Genomic DNA, 15,946 nt, shown 5'->3' with positions numbered 1-15,946 from the left:
ATGTATGTTATGCACGTAGGCTAATTAGAGTGCGGCAAAATCGAGAGGGGACTAGCCGTTAAAGGCGGTGAGTGTGGCGCGCTGGCTTTGGTTTGGCTGGCTGTTTGTCAAGCCACATCACCTATGTACATCTAGGTACTGATAAGGTGCCTTGCTTGCCTTCACTTTCTATGTACGGAGTAGATGACTACGCACTCACTTATCCGTACATTCTGCATCAAACAAGAAATCAGGGGGGCAATCATGACAGATACCCTACATCAAAGAACAGACCAGTGAAAGTCACCTCTTCCCTATGTCGCATATTCTTTATTCGTCATGTCCTTCCTTTCCCCCACTGATCTGGAAACCCGAACTTGAGATCCTGAGCCCAAGCTTAAAAGCTTTGCTGCAACTCCAAGCAGTTTGATACTTGAATTTATACTATTTGTCGATGCAGAGGCCGGTGGTAAATAATGAAGGCTGCAGTCTCGCTCAACAGCTATTCGTCGCTATGTCAGTCGAGCTGCTTGTGTCAGATCAGTGGCATGCACAACACACAACACGCAGGCAGAAGCCTCCCTAGACGTACGCGATTGGATCACTTCGCCAAATTTGAATAGAAATACCCTGATTTCCCAGTGTTCCCTACTCGAATCATTTGTTGCTTTTTTTTTTTTTGGTCTTCGCGCAATAGTTTTGAAATTCTGCGTTTGCTGCTGTTAGTTATGTACCTGTAACCGTACACTGTACAGTGGGGAGCTCCTCTGTTGCGAGTTCGATCATCGATGACCTGGCTTGGAGCCAGCTCAACTCGACCTTGGCATCAGCCTACCACCAAGCGTGGCCAATAATGACAAGATGCCCACAACCAATCGAGAACCGCCCGAGAGTGCCCTCGACGCGCGGGTCGAAGACTATCTTGAAGACAAGCTGCAGTCGGCCGACGACCTCGACACTCTAGACACGCTACTAGACACGGTCGACCTACAGCTCACGCAACTACAAACGCAGCTCGACGCCGCAGTGCAGGAGCTCGACACAGCGCAGCGCACAACGGACGACCGATATAGCCTGTTGCAGCAGCGAATCGCCGAGTTCCGCACCCTGCAGGACAGCATCGACGAGCGCGTGCGCGCAACGGTGGCCTCGGACGCCCCCGCCGAGGCTATTGCCCGCCTGCAGCGGCCGATGCAGAAGCTCAAGGCCGTTGACTTGGCCAGGAGATACCTCGTGCTACTTCAGGACGTCGAGAGGCTGCGCGCCGACGCCAAGGTGCACCTCCCTGGCAGCCCCAAGGCCGCTCTCAAGCCATACGCGCAGCTCAAGGAACTGGCCCTCACGCTGCGCGGCCGGCCAGGCGCCGAGGAGCTGCACCTGGTGGACCATGTGGAGGCCGTCACGGGCAGTCTGTGGGCGGAGATGAAGAAGATCATGTCGGACGAGCTCGAGGCGGTGCTCGAGAAGCGTGGCTGGCCACGGGTCGACCCGAACTCGGAGATGGACGAGGAATGGATCGAGTGTTTCGAAAAGCTGGTGGACATTCAGATGCCCGAGCTCCTCCACAGCCCAACCGTGGTGCCTCTGCTGCCTGTAGACGTCATGGCGCGCATTTTCGTGGCCGAGTTTCGGTTTCACTTCCTAAGTGACAAGCCGACCAGCAAGGCACAGTCCATGGGCACCCACTGCTTCCCCTGGTTCCTGTCGATTATCGAGAAATGGGAAGACTTTTTCTGCGACAATCTGGCGCCGGTTCTCTCCCTCAAGTTTCAAGACACGCCCGTGGCGGGAAAGTCAGTCTATGCAGACCCCGTCTGCGCGCTGATCACGTCCATGCTGATGGTGATGCGGGAAAAAGTCCATGCGGTAGCAAAGGAAGCTGCTAGCAACATGCCGTTTTTAAGTACGTTCATCGGTCAACTTGTTGCCTTTGACGAGACGATTCGGGCACAATTCAGGTATGACGGTGGCGACGCACAGAAGGACTGGCCAGGGCTCACATCCGAGATTCTTGCCGACTATTTTGAGGTGTGGTTCGAAGCCGAGCGCAAATTTTCCCTGGAACGATTCGACGCCATCTTGGAGGCGGCGGATGCGCGCAAAATTGACTACGACCACGCCGTGGTGGGCAAGATGAAGCCAACGTTTGCTGCGGTGCGCGTGACGGATCTGCTGCGCACTATCACGACAAAATACGATGGACTATGCTCGTTGAAGTACAAGGTGCGCTTTTTGACTCGCATTCAGCTAGATATCCTGGATGGCTACCATGAGCGGCTTAAGGGATCGCTCGAAGCATACCAGTCCATGACGTCGGCGTTGGGACGTACGCTGCACGGTGCGACAAAAGAACAGTTGGCTGCGTTGGAAGGGCTTGGCGCTCTCGAGACGCTATGCAAGATTATTGGGAGTGCTGATCACATTGCCAATGTTCTGGTGGAATGGGGCGAGGAGGAGGTGTGTAAAAAGACTGTGTCGATTTTTTCTATGTGCTAACAATTCAGTTCTTCACTGAGCTCTGGGATGGCGTACAGGCAGCAGCCGGATCCGGCAACAGCAGCGAATTAGACGGAGAACAGGACCTCACGAGATCGCCCAGGCGCGACGGCGGCATCTTCGCCGAGACCGTTGATGCGTACAACAGCCGTCGGAAGGCCGCCGAAGATGTTCTCGTGTCCACCCTCGCGGATGCACATGCCAAAGCGTTCCGTGCCTATACACAACGACCGCAATGGACGACAATCGGCGACGCCGACACACTAGGTATGTGGCCAGAAGCCCCGCCTGATGGTTGCTAACTGTCGAGAAAGACCCGTTGCAATTCTCAATCACGGCTGAACTAGACCTGCCGTTATCCAAGCTGGAAGAAAACTTCAAGTTCTTGCACGGCGCACTCTCCAGCGCCTCGTACGACCGCGTGTGGCACCGGGCGCTGAGTAAGCTGCAGGATCTGCTCTGGAACGGCGTGCTCATGAAGCATCAATTCACCATTCTGGGCGCGATTCAGTTTGCGCATGATAGTCATGCCCTTGCGGCTGTCGTTGAGCGGCATCTGCCTGGGGGTTCAGCGCGTCTGGAGGAGCTCAGCGAGGCCGTGGAGCTGCTCCGTCTGCCAGCTGCACCGCCCGGGGAGGTGACGGAGGCTCGTAGCATAACGCTCGAGCAGGCCAGCGAGCGGGCCTTCACCGACAACAATGCGGCGCGAGCGCTGCTGGAGGAGATGCAGCTGTTGATCCTAACACCGACGGATGCACGCCGCGTGCTGCAGAGGCGGGTAGAGAATGACGAGAATATGGGGTGGTAGCGGGAGAAGCTGCAAGATACCAACGATAACGACATGACGGGAAAGACGTGAGGAAATTAGGCGGGGGGGTACCTGGGCTAATCACGCCGTGTTGAACATGTACAAAAATTTGAAGTTTTTTCTATAGAAGCCGGATTAGTTAGACAAGGGGAGAAAGCAGCCCGTTTTGATAGGTAACTTTTATTGTGTATTTTCTTCTTCTTTAACCTTGTACGCCGATGATGAAATGCTCACGCAAGCAAGTCTATATTGCCAAGAGCAACCGCGAGGGGATATAAGCCCAAGTAAAATTCCACAAACACAAAGAGAGACAGCAAGAAAAATCGACAAGACATCTAGAGGACGTCAAGCTCTAGCCGAGAGCGCGCATGGTGAACTCAACAACCGCGAACGTGCCCGCGCTGACCGGCATGGCACGCAGCAGCGTCGGGCCGATGCCCCTCCAGAACCCCGCCGCGCCGTCCGCCGCCCACGTGGCCGCGAAGCAGTGGCGCATCGAGCGGAACTTTTGCGCCTCGCCGAACCCGTCCGTCTGCATCCTGCTCTTGACCACGTCGAACGGGTACGACGCGAGCCAGAGGCACTCGCCCGCGAGCCCGCCGTACAGCGCCACCTTCCAGGCCGGCACGTCGCGGCGGTCCACGCCCGCGCGGCGCGCGTCCGCGCTCATCATCCACTCAAACGCCGCGAACCACGCGCCGTACGCCGACGCCTCGCGCAGCAGCGTCACCGCCGTGCCGCGGTACACGCCGCCGAGCACGCCGCCGGCGCGCACCAGCTGCCGCACGCAGTCGACGGGGCCCGCGTACAGCCGGCCGGCGCCGTGCGGCTGGCTCTGCAGCCGGATGCGGATGTGCTCGATCGGGCTGGACAGCACCGTGTTGGCGACGCCGGCAAAGGCGCCGGCCGCCCAGTACTGCGAGTAGGCGAGGCGCTGGCCGGGCTGGGTGCCGTTGCGGCGCTCGAACCAGCGCCGGGCGGCGTGGAAGGCGGCGAACTGGACGGAGACGCAGGCGCCGATGCCGACGAGCGGGGTCAGCGTGCCCTTGTAGAAGGCGAGCGCGCCCTCGCGGCGGTAGATGGAGCGCGCGGCGTCGAGGGCGCCGGCGTACTGCGTGGTCGTCTGCAGCCGGACCTTGACGATGTCGAAGGGCTGGCCGATGAGCACCTGCGCGACGCCGCCGGCCGCGCCGGAGAGGAGGTCCTTGACGGCCTGTGAGGGGCCCTGGGGGGCCTCGATCTCGACGAGGGGCGCGTCCATGACTGCGGCGGTGGTCGTGGTCGTGGTCGTGGTGGAGGATGAAGGAGGTCGGGGAAGTTGGGTGTAGTGGTCGGCGACGTTTTTCTCCGGCGTTCGGCGGGGGTGGGGAGAAGTGTAATTGGTGGTCAATTGAGTCGGGGTCAGCGCGGTATACAGACCCAGAGAAAAGACTCGAGGTGCGAGGATGAAAAGGAAAGAGGAGAAGGGAAAAAACCTCGTGGACGAGGAGAGGGGAAAAAAAAAGTCGCTGGTGATGGCGGTGGAGGGGCGGGCGACGGGCCGAGGGCGCAAGAGAGAATGTCGTGCTCGGCCTTGTCCATGACAAACGGTTTCTGGCGGGCCAATTCTCGTTTGTCATGGGCTGGCATCAGGACCCGCTAAAAAAATAACCACCCGCCCACAGCGCTTGTTCTGCGCTGAAGCGCCCTCCAGGTTTCCCCACGGTTTGCTCCTTTTATTATCAGAGCGCATTAATAAAGAATGAGAGGGCGATAAAAAGGTGGAGGCAAATTTGGCTGCGGTACCAATATGCTCAGTTTTACTTATTAGTTACCTTTGGCGTCTGTTGACCACCCTCAAGCCGGCGACTTGCTGGCCACCTGCACTCCGCTGACCGCCGACAGCCGACAGACGTCCAGGTTGTCAGCGTCCCAATGCTCACTCTTCTTTTCTTCACTACACCATGGCTTGATGAAAATCGCGTCTTATTGTATACTTGTAACAGTATTAACACTCAACAGCTCGGTTTTCCTCGAGACCGAATGGCCAGCGTCATTCACTTCAGCCCCCAACTCCATGACAGCAACTCATCACCACAGCTTCATCAAAGCAAGCTCCATCGCCATCAGCATCACGCCTTTAAACGCCGCCAAACACCTTCACGAGCCATCTCCTGCCTCACGGGTTCACGTAAGGCGGCGGAATCAGCTTCGCCCCATCGAACCTCTTGACGTGCAATCTCTGAAAATCTACACCATGCAGCACGCGCACATTGACTGGGTGCATCGTCCGATGCTTCTCTACGTACTCGCGCACGCGCTCACGCTGCGCCGTATCCGCGTACGGCAGCCGCGCCGCCGCCTCGTTGGCCGTTGTCGCCGCGTTGGACGGGTTGCTCATGCTGACGCCGCACGTGCGGCAGAACGGCTTAGCCTGCACCTCGTGATTGAAGCGGTACAGCCCCGTGTCCTCTGCGCGGCCCGAGAGAACTACCTGCTCGGCCTTGGGGTACACCCAAAGATAGGCGTTCTACCGCGATTGTCAGAGAGAAACGCGGGGACGAAGTTGTTTGATCTGTGGAACAGGTTTGCAGTGATGGTACGTACCCGCTCGCAGATGCTGCAGTTGCACTCAATCATGCCAGAGTCCTTGTCGTCCTCAAGACGTTTGATCTTGGCCGCAATGGTGAGCTTACCGCAGTGGCAGCTGCCCGTGTACAACTTGCCGCCTTCGACCTCGACCGTTGGCACCGGCCCGGTGTGCTTGGGCTCTTCGTACGGGGCTCCAATCTTGGTTCCGTCGACACTAAAGACGATCCTTAAGCCTCAGCACCATACATCAATAACCTCTCATGCTAGAATCACAACTTACGGCGTGCGTTTGAGCGTCCATGTGTCAATTCCTTGGATGGCGTGGACCTCTTATCGTCAGTTGAGCCGGCAAGCTACTGCCAACGATACCAAACCTACGTTCAGATAAATGTTCTTCTCCGGCGCCTGCGCGCTTGGAACCGTAGCCAGGACCGCAGTCCCGCAATTCGAACAAAACTAATAAATCCGTTAGCCATCCTGAAGCTCTTGTTACACCGCCAGAACAGCAGTCACCTTGTGGCACAACGCCTTGGTCCCAAACGTGTACTCCGGCAGGCTCTTCAGTGACCCCTTGACCACCTTGAAGTGCGCCGTCTCGGTGTTGGCTCCCACGAGCAGGTAGCCCTTCTTCCGGCAGATGCTGCAGGGGCACTCCGTCGCCGCCGTGATCTCGGGCAGCTCCGCCTCGTACACAAACGCCCCGCAGTGGCAGTTGCCTCTGTAAGTCCGGAGGGGCGCGGCCTCGTCTGATGCCATTTGATTGGCCTTAGATGGAAGTCAGATATAGGTTCTTTTTCAAGTCCTTGACAGGATTGAGGGGCAAAAGGCAAGTAATCTGATGTTGTTGCTTTGAGCGTACGGGCGGTTTGCGGGGCTGGAGGGATGATCTGGCGCCGGCGGTGAACCGAAAGTAGAAAGAAACTAGGCAGCGCAACGCGCAAGACAAGCCTAAAGCCCGCCGGTAAACGAAATCGGATGAAAAAGAGGGACTGCTTGAACAAGGGCTACTTTCAAGGACTCAATTGCGAGGTGCAAAGTTTACAAGTTGCAGTTGGGTGCTCAAGCAGCAAGTGCTTCAGAGCGGCAGAGGTGGGGGCAAGAGTCGCGGAACGCTCCTTACTCTACAGCTCATGGCAGTTTTCTACCATCAAATCAGACGAATTCAAAGATCAAGCTCATTCTCGTCACATATGGGGCGAAAGGTGGTGGCAGAAAACCACGCGTGACTGTCGTGACGCAGCAAGTCAACTCCAGATCCTGCATTGATGCACAGACAGATTGTCTAAATGTCTGGTTGTCCTTCTTCTAGTGTATCTACCGCTTCCCAGATCGCGCCGCCGTATCCTCCTCGTAAAACTCAATCGCTTCCTTGAGCTTGCCTACTACCTCCGGCTGGTTGCTAAACGCCGTCTGCAGGGCCGTCTCCAGCTCGGCCTCGACCTGCGCGAGAGACCGGGCGCCCGGCCGCCCAGCCTGCGCGTCCCGGACCCGGCCCGCCCAGCGCCGCGTGAACCCGTAGATGGACTGCCGCAGCAGCTCGTCCAGCTGCTCGTTCATGTCCTCGACGGTCAGCGTCTTAGCCGTCACCGAGGACGAGGCAGGCGGCGCGCCTCCCCGCGACCACAACTGTCCGCCCAGAATGGTACCGACGAAGCCGACGAGGTTCTGCGGGCGCAGCGTCTCCCAAATCTGTCCAAAATGCTGCATGGCCGGCGGCTGGCTGCGAATGTCGCCAATTTCGAGCGATAGCAGCTCGTTCTTGATTATTAGTAGGTTCTTGACCATGAACAGGTCTGCGTCCGTCCCGAGTTTCTGGGATTGGATACGCGAGGAACCTTGCTGCAGCACCAGGATCGTCTCGCGCACGACACGGAACACCACTTGGCTATTTTGCGACTATGCAACTAGTTAGCATAGAGCATCTCCCCCATATTCGGCAATACTTACGGATCTCTCCTTCGGCATAGCGCGATCAAACATTCGTAGCAGCTCAACCGCTTTCTGAACCAACGGGTACGCATTGGACGAGGACACGCCGTCCACCACGGGGCCGATTTTAAGGGCATCATCCGTCACAGTGCCCTTGGTGACGGACTTTGTGATTTCCGTCTCAAAGGCATTGTCCACAAACGGCCACAGGTGCTCAACAAGGAGACGAGCGGCATATTCCCTATACTGCTTCGGCGCAATTGGATCGTCATCGTCGTCACTCTCCGATATGCCGTATTCATTCGCAATCCATCCAACGACGTTACATACAGACTGAATATCAGCCGTCTCAAATGCAGTTTGGAGTTGTGTGGCCATGGGCTGCAGATTTCCGGGATGAACCATTGTCGTTTGCACCGTCTTGATAGACTGAAATACCGAATCATGGGCGTTGTTCCACGTTGGCTCAATGTTGAACACCCTGACGAACAGGCTGTTTTCGTTGTGCACTCGCTCGAGGGTTTGCTTGATGTAATTTCGTGATGCAGTCTCCAAGGACAGGTCCTTGATTTCCTTTTGATATTTCTCCACATCGTGCTGCGTCATGATTTTGATATCGCGGTCGCGGGTCGTGAGATAGGTACGCAGCATGCTGAGGGTGGAGCTGGAAAAGATGGAGGAGTTTCGTATCCCATCGTCGAAACGGCCAAACTGGTCATACACGCGCCTGGTAACTTTATGGATATTTGGGAGTAAGGCATACGAGTCGCTGAGCATTTCCTCGAAACGACCGTATGCAAGCGCATGTCGTGTTGACTCGGAGTTCGTTGTCGATAACTGCCGCGCTATGTCCGAAGAGACCTTTTCCAGCCTCGTGCTGAAACCGTGGTCTAGCAAGTGCAGACATTTGGTCAGCAGCGCATTGTATCGTGCGAGATACGAGTCACGCTCGCGGTATGTTTCCTAAAGGCCATTGTTAGCTTTCGAATTCATCGTTCGCGCGGTGTCAAGTTTCGTACGTGGTCCTCCATGAATGCGACGCAGGCGTCAATATTCTCCACCATTTCTCCAAAGGATTCATCGTCGACCAGTCGGCCAGCGCCGGGCGCATTCAATCGTCTCGTCGCATTTTCAAGGTATGAATAGTAGTAATAGTCGGTCCCGACATCATTCGCAAGCTTCTCAAGGCGGGTCTGCTCGGTAAGAACCTCTTCGCATTGCGCTTGAAATGTGGAGGTCTGCGCCTCGACCGATTGGAACGAGTTGGACAGTTTGGTCAAGAGTCCGAGGGTAGCATTCGCATCGGTTATTAATCCGTCGAGGTGTCTCTCTGTAAGGCACAGTTGGTCTCGGTATAGCCTAAAGAGCGTGAGTATGCAGTTGTTGCATGGATCGAAGCAGCGCCTACAGGTATTCTTGTTGGCTAGCCTCAAGAAGTTGCTCGGCATATGTGTGGTTCGTTTGCAGATCGGCCATGAATGGTTTTGAGGGATGATTCGCATCCGTTCTGAGAGCTAATGCATCCCAATTTCTATTTCGGCGATCGCATTGTCTCTTTTGCGAGGAGCGCTGGTGGCCCGCTTGCTGCGCGTGGCGACAATCCGCATATGAGGCTGCCCGCCTCAGCAGGGTTGCTTCTGGGGGTCCGTTGAGCTCCTCCGAGTCTATTGTAGCTATTGCTATTGACTTGGATGTCTGCTGGTCTTTCCCGATGCCCTAGAGGAGAGTAAGTGCCTGCTTGGACACCCCACAGCGGGGGAGGTAACTGACGCTGGGCTGCTGCAAAAGCGATTCGCTCCGCTTGTGCCGGTTGGTGGCATTGCTGTTCGCGGCATGCTTCCCGGAAGCTTCTGGTACAAAGCTGTACCATGCATCCTCGTACATGGTGGCCGGGAGCGGGTGATCTGGGGTATGGAGCAAGGAGCTTTGTGACGTTGAGGCCACGCGCGTTAGGTGGAGTGTCGGAGCTAGAAGCTCCGGCTGCCGGTGGTGGTAGCGGCGGTAGTGACTGGTGCAGTAACGTTGGGAGATGGGCAATTCCATGAAACAATAAATCTTGACTATGATGTTCTAAAATTGATCAATCTTTGCTAGCTAGTCGTATCTTTACTCGAAAATTTGGCTGCCAGGGCTATTTCTGCGCTCTTGTACTAGATTGTCTCCGCGAAATTGTTCCTGTCGAGTTGCGTACTGGCGTCGCATCTTAGTATTTAATGGTGCCAAGGTCGAGAATTGTAGGAGTGTTGTCATTTTTGGTAAAACTGGCGTTATTTCTGGTTGCAGGCTCGTATTTTTGCTTCGTAACTGCAAAGTGAAAGCGGAGGAGAGGTTGCACAAATCATATGCACCTTTGACTTTTACTGCGACAAGACTTGTGCGACAAAGTATTGGCCAGATTGACCAGATTAACACATGACCAAGACTACATCACATCAAGCGAAGGGCATTGACGGATGCGACGGCCTGCAGACGTCTCTGACCCTGCTGCTAACACCGGACACTCGGAAGTATCAGCCTCGTAATTTGGGAGAACAGCTCCAGGGTAGGAACCCATGAGGCTCACCATTGTCTAGCCAACACAAAGCCACAGCCTCAAAGGACAGCCGCATAATGTACGAGAACGATGGCGCAAATCGTTTGAGTCATTGATTCAGTATGTATGGCTAAATATAGTTTCTCAACTTGTGCCTCTGGTAATACAAGAAGGCGATGTTCAGGCGCCGTGGCTACTCCAAGCAAACCCAGCGTAGAAATGTCACAACCTGCGTTGTATCCGTAGTGAACGAACGGCATCATGTGTCAATGTCACCGACCAGGTCTACCTATCCCAAAAAGAATCTATTTCCTGCTCTTCCTTTTCCCAACCAAGGCTGGCGCCCGCACCTCCGAACGAGGCGGCCCCACTCCGGCGACGTCACCCCTGGTTGCTGCGTCAACGCGGCCGCGACCAAGTAAATAAAAAACGGACCGCCAAACCACCAGCTGCAAAGTGCGGTGGCTGGGCCAACCATCAGGCACCCAAGCACTTTTGAACTAGCATTGCACTGCATATTCGCAAGGTTGGGTTGCGCAACCAACCTGGTGTTTCCTGCCTCTCTCTTTTTTACCCCGACAAATTGTCCTCTCCCAGCCTTCGACATTTCTGAACACCTTGTTCAGACAATTTCAAGAAAGGAAAGTTGCATTCCACAAACACACACACTTACACACACATACCACATACCACACACACAGTACACCACGTACAAACCCACTTCGCCGAGAAAGAACATCCCCCTCCCGCATTCCTCCCGAGATTGAGCACGTCTTCAGCGTAACAGGCTTCTAGATTCTATTCTTCTGATTTCGAGACTTCCTCCATCGCCGCATTCCAATCCGCACGACCCGCCTCCACGAGATCCCCCCTCCGACTTACCTCCGGCCCTGTCACCGCCGTCGTTGATTCTCCGGGGGCGCCGCATTCCAGTCCCTCGGCCGTCTTCAAAATCTCTCCTCTGCGGCCCCCGAGCCCGGAACGGAGGTGTCATCGGGGACTCGACAGAGCTAGGCTCGACAAGAAGCGGTCGGACCGGGTGGCTTGCATCCGCCTCGCTCTCATCCCTCGAACAACAGGCGGAGAGTGCACCTTTTCATCCCGTTGCTCTGCGATAGCTCCCACGAGCCTTGGATCCCATCCGGGGATTCCGGAATCGACCACCACCACCACCACCACCACCACACGGACGCCCCTAACCGCCCGCCATGCCTCAGTTCCAGGTAGGATGGACGCGGTTCATCCCCTTCCTCGGGTACCACCACGTGCTCATGATCCTCATCGCGGTGGCCATCATCCTGCTGTCGCTGCTCCTCGCCGGCTGCTCGTCGTCGTCGCCCCTCATCCCCAACATCTTCCTGCTCTCGCTCTACTACAAGCGCTACGAGGCGACGCCCGACACGGCCCAGGTGTACTACAACGTGCACTCGGCGCTCGCCAACATCGCCGGCGGCGCCCAGCTGCAGGCCCGCGTCGGCTACTTTGGCATCTGCGTCAACCCCGACGGCGGCTCCTGGCTGTGCAGCAACAATGCGACGGCGCTGGCGAGGCAGGTCAGCCAGGACCAGGATCCGCTGAACCTGATCTGGCTGGCTGCCCAGTTTAAAGACATGATTGTCTTTCCATACCTGATGTGAGTCATCCACAACCTGCCTACCCTTGTCCTCCCATACTAACAAAGCCCTCAGAATCATTGCCATCATCTTTGCCTTTCTCTGTGTCCTCCTCCTCGCCACGTTTCCCTCGTGGTACGAGGAGGAAGACTCGGAAGGCTCCGAACGCATCGTCCGGGCCATCCCCTCGCGGGCCGTCTCCCAAGTCGCCCTCGCCATCATCTTCATCGCGTCCATCTTCGTCCTCGTCTCCGTGCTGTGGCAACACACGGCCTCGGTCGCCGCCTCCGTCATTGCCCAGGACTTTGGCAACGGCGTCGTCAAGTCGGGCGTCGGCACCTCCGCCATGGTCCTCGGCTGGTTCTCGTTTGCCCTGCTCATCATCGTCACCATTGGTCTCATCGTCACGATATTGACGATTAGCGTGGTTGAGAAATTGGTGTAATCACCGCACCTGCCGAAAAAAAAATCCCCTTTTCATATGCTATTGTTGATTTATTTATGCGAAATGTGGCGGATTTGCTTTTGTGAGGAAAAGAATTATCGCAAGAGACGAACCATGATAATACCATGTACAAAGACGGGGAAAAACCTTCAAGATGACCAAGCGTCGGAGATTGACTAACAACTAAATCTGACGAGCTTGAACTACACGAGATTGATGGCGAGTTTTTGGGAAATTGGCACGCATCCAGCACCGGCGTTTTATATGATTTTTTTTCTTTTATATCTTGTTCATCCTTCTTGTATGACGAGAGGCCTCCCCCGTGGGGGCTTTGTCGATGACATGTCGACCTCACGTCAAGCTTCCCCGTGGGGGAAGATTTGAATGTGATTTAGGGATTGATGTTTTTTGCTGTTCTTTTGTTGCTTTCAACAATGCGGAGGAGAATGAAAGACTGTGGGATAATGGGACAAATGTGATAGACTATATATGTGACCTTGGGGTAGTCGCAGAGACCTACTCTGACAATTCAAGATTGTTTGGCTCCCTATTTTTTTGTGATGCTATTAACCGTGACAGTTAGTAATCTCGCCACTCTGACAAGTAAAACAAGTTCCGATTGTGTAATGACGGGCGAAGAACATAAAAATATATCAATTCAACTGCCAATGAGGCTATACTCAGAAGCAGCAACGCCTAAACGCCAGGAATGACCGCAGCTGCGATACATGCAATGTACAATTTGAAAGACCCGATTCACCCTCTTGTATCCTCCTCCAGTAGCGGCAAGTTACGTGAAGTGCTCGCTTGTTCATGTCGGACGGCGAAACGGATGCGCCTCAGTGTTGAGAACCCATTCATCCAGGCTAATGACATCGGGGCCGGCGTAGAGCAGATAATAATACTTGAGCGTTTCGGCGAGCCAGAAGCTCTCCATCGAGTCATCCATCGGCGGCTTTTTAACCATGACGTCGGAGACGGCCGTGCTCGCGAGATCCGTGTCAGTCGCCGCTATTGTAGCTTCATACATGGCCCAACCCTTGTCCATCCACGTAGGGTCGCCGGTGATGCGGTACATGTACCACACAGACTCGATGGCTTCCGGCCTGCAGGTTGTTAGCGGAGACTACATCTACCGTTGACAATGAGGACATACCGAAGAATATAACTTTTGTACAACACGCGGGAGAACCCGGCTGGCAACCCGGTGGCGGTAACGTAGTCGTGGACATACTCCTCATGGCTCTGTGGACGCTCAGGGACGCTGCTGTCACCAGACTTGGCGACGGAGCCATACTGAAGCTCCCACTCGCTGATCTGTTGGTCGCGATACGATTTGCTCGAGTCCAGAGACTCGTACCACTTGGTCCGGTCGAATTCACACCTCTCGAGAGAAGGACAGGGCATCATGAGAGAAGCCTCGGGCATGAGACCACTGGGAGTTTTGTGATAGGCCCAGACGCATCCGTCTGTCAGTCGCTTGGCCGTCTCGAGGTCCTTCGGGCGGTCAAAGATTTTCGCACCGAGGCCATACATGCCACCAATGAAGCAGGTGAGATGCGTCGACTCGTATTCTACGTCTAGGTCATGGCCTGGATCACCCTGCGTCCTGATTTTGGCGGAAAAATACAGATCCCACTCCGTGTCATTGATCATGGGTCGATACATGAGCCATTCGTCGACGGCGTCGATAGTGTCTTCGTGCAGCTTCTTGTATTTGGGCTCCAAGCCACCAAGGAGAAGGTATTCCTGTGAAGCGGTTAACACGGTGTCTGAGCTCTAGCGCGCTTGGATCTTACCTTGGGGAAGTATTCGTAGGCAGAGTCTTGTGATCCACCCATTGAAAAGGACTGCGAGTAGGACGACGATGGGACTAGACTCTCACCGCTGGCATCGAGGTTTTCAGGGAAAAGACCAGGAATGGCTGCTTTGCCATCTGCCTGGAACTTGATGAGAGCATTTGTGATACGGTCAATGGCATCATAATACTTGTCTTCCTTGGTCAATTGAGCGAGGCGAGTAAACTCCATGGAGAGAGTAGCGAGTTCGGCGACGCCAACAAAGCCAGCTTTGTGCTCCCCTGATACGTATTGCGGCTGCCAGCGGTAGTAGAGCACAGGCATGCGGTTGGGAGTATCGAAGACGCCAAAGAGCACCTCGGCAAGCTCAACAGCCTTGTCGAGTAGTACTGAGTACTCTCCCTTGTGACCACCGCTGACGTCAAATGCGGAAAGTAAGCCTCCGAGGTAGCGGATGGTGGTTTCAAAAACGGGGATATCACCCTTTTCGCTAAAGGTAAAGTCAATTTTGGCGACGCCATTTTTGACTGCATCGTCGAACTCATCCTTGAGACCGGCGATCCAGAGTGTATCTAGCGAGTCAACAAGGGTGGCAGCCCAGCCGCAGAACGGGTCCTTGAAGGAGCCGGAAATGGGCCGCAGCTCATCGTGCATCCAAGCATGCTTGCGGTACGAGTTCCACGATTTGGAAATGGAAGCTTTGACCTTGCTGAGGCGAGCCTCGCGCTTGGCCTTGTCGGCGGCAGACTCTACTTTAAAATTGTACTGAATCTGGGGAATAGGCTTGGGTTTGCCGGTGGGCACAGGGACCACGGACTCCGTCGGGACGGGAAAGTCTTGGGTGAAGGACCTCCAGTGAATTCGAGTCTTGGAGCTTGAAGGCGCAGCGACTGACTTGGTGGTGGCAGGAGTCTCACTGCTGAGGTCGGCCGTGGTCTCCTTGACCTTGGGCGCAGGATTGGTGCTTGACTTGGGCACAGGCGACTCGGCAGGGGTCACCACCTTTGGCTTTTGCGTCGGCGATGAAGCTCCCTTCTTGGACACGGACTCAGCAGCGACTGGGGGCTTCTCCGCGCCGAGAATGGGCTTCTGGCCATTGTCCTGGGCGGGCAACCTGGAATCGGCTTGCTGCTGTGGTGCGGTGGTGTCGAGGCCCTGGTGGACAGGCGATTTCGGCGGCGTGCGCGCGTCGGGAAGGCGCGTCGGCGCGGCATCCCACGACCTTTGCAAAATGTAGACGAGGCAGAGGAGGAAAAATGCGACGATGATGTAGCCCTTGTATCTGCGTCGCAGCATGGTGGGCGAAGGGGCGGGGCGTGTCGCAAAAACTGGCCAGCTCGGCGAAGCAGGATGGCACCAACGACGATGGGCCTGTTGTGTAGCTGATGGTACGGTAAAGATGAGTTGACTCCGGTCGATGCAAGAATTCGTCAAAATTAGTTGTTGATCATTGTAGCCGACGGACGTCGGGGGGGATAGTAAGCTGGACTGTCTGCGGGGAAGGGGACGGACGACAGACAACCCCTGGTGAAATGATGGAATGGGACAAAAAACGTAGTGGAGGGGTATAAAAAGACAGAATGCAAGGACAGATTCTATAAACAAAAGACAAAGCTAAAAGGAAACCAGGGGAAACCTCAGAGCAAAGAAGGAGGAATATGGTTGCTAAGCGAATTGACGAGTCGTTGAAAGATGCAGGTGGTAAGGAGGAGGGAGGTTGAGGAACGGCGAAGCTGGTCGGAGGTACCTTTTTGGCGTCAATGGTGTCTAAAA

The 15,946-nt window shown here is 55.4% G+C and overlaps 6 protein-coding genes across 6 annotated transcripts; 2 read left to right on the top strand and 4 right to left on the bottom strand.

The window, feature by feature from the left end:
- Nucleotides 1-840: 840 nt before the first annotated feature.
- Nucleotides 841-3,283, top strand: ISF_00496 (RINT-1 family protein; the record flags this gene model as incomplete). Its single annotated transcript, XM_018844103.1, has 3 exons — nucleotides 841-2,436; nucleotides 2,484-2,742; nucleotides 2,790-3,283. 3 exons carry the CDS (start codon nucleotides 841-843, stop codon nucleotides 3,281-3,283), a joined length of 2,349 nt encoding a protein of 782 aa, XP_018708553.1.
- Nucleotides 3,284-3,635: 352 nt separating this feature from the next.
- On the bottom strand, nucleotides 3,636-4,544 carry ISF_00495 (mitochondrial carnitine/acylcarnitine carrier protein; the record flags this gene model as incomplete). The annotated part of the gene is made up of 1 exon (XM_018844102.1): nucleotides 3,636-4,544. One exon carries the CDS (start codon nucleotides 4,542-4,544, stop codon nucleotides 3,636-3,638), a length of 909 nt encoding a protein of 302 aa, XP_018708552.1.
- Nucleotides 4,545-5,441: 897 nt separating this feature from the next.
- On the bottom strand, nucleotides 5,442-6,610 carry ISF_00494 (glutathione-dependent formaldehyde-activating enzyme; the record flags this gene model as incomplete). The annotated part of the gene is made up of 5 exons (XM_018844101.1): nucleotides 5,442-5,792; nucleotides 5,870-6,068; nucleotides 6,135-6,181; nucleotides 6,233-6,310; nucleotides 6,368-6,610. 5 exons carry the CDS (start codon nucleotides 6,608-6,610, stop codon nucleotides 5,442-5,444), a joined length of 918 nt encoding a protein of 305 aa, XP_018708551.1.
- Nucleotides 6,611-7,168: 558 nt separating this feature from the next.
- Nucleotides 7,169-9,259, bottom strand: ISF_00493 (Sec34-like protein; the record flags this gene model as incomplete). Its single annotated transcript, XM_018844100.1, has 4 exons — nucleotides 7,169-7,750; nucleotides 7,802-8,746; nucleotides 8,803-9,142; nucleotides 9,192-9,259. The coding sequence occupies 4 exons, from the start codon at nucleotides 9,257-9,259 to the stop codon at nucleotides 7,169-7,171; spliced, it is 1,935 nt and encodes a 644-aa protein (XP_018708550.1).
- Nucleotides 9,260-11,524: 2,265 nt separating this feature from the next.
- On the top strand, nucleotides 11,525-12,374 carry ISF_00492 (Membrane fusion mating protein FIG1; the record flags this gene model as incomplete). The annotated part of the gene is made up of 2 exons (XM_018844099.1): nucleotides 11,525-11,949; nucleotides 12,005-12,374. 2 exons carry the CDS (start codon nucleotides 11,525-11,527, stop codon nucleotides 12,372-12,374), a joined length of 795 nt encoding a protein of 264 aa, XP_018708549.1.
- Nucleotides 12,375-13,185: 811 nt separating this feature from the next.
- On the bottom strand, nucleotides 13,186-15,469 carry ISF_00491 (class I alpha-mannosidase; the record flags this gene model as incomplete). Its single annotated transcript, XM_018844098.1, has 3 exons — nucleotides 13,186-13,480; nucleotides 13,531-14,123; nucleotides 14,174-15,469. The coding sequence occupies 3 exons, from the start codon at nucleotides 15,467-15,469 to the stop codon at nucleotides 13,186-13,188; spliced, it is 2,184 nt and encodes a 727-aa protein (XP_018708548.1).
- Between the last annotated feature and the right edge of the window lie 477 nt (nucleotides 15,470-15,946).

Source organism: Cordyceps fumosorosea (assembly GCF_001636725.1).
Source record: "Cordyceps fumosorosea ARSEF 2679 chromosome Unknown scaffold_1, whole genome shotgun sequence".
NCBI lineage: Eukaryota > Fungi > Ascomycota > Sordariomycetes > Hypocreales > Cordycipitaceae > Cordyceps > Cordyceps fumosorosea.
Note: the sequence above shows the minus strand (reverse complement) of the source record. Positions and strands in the feature narration are given on the sequence as shown.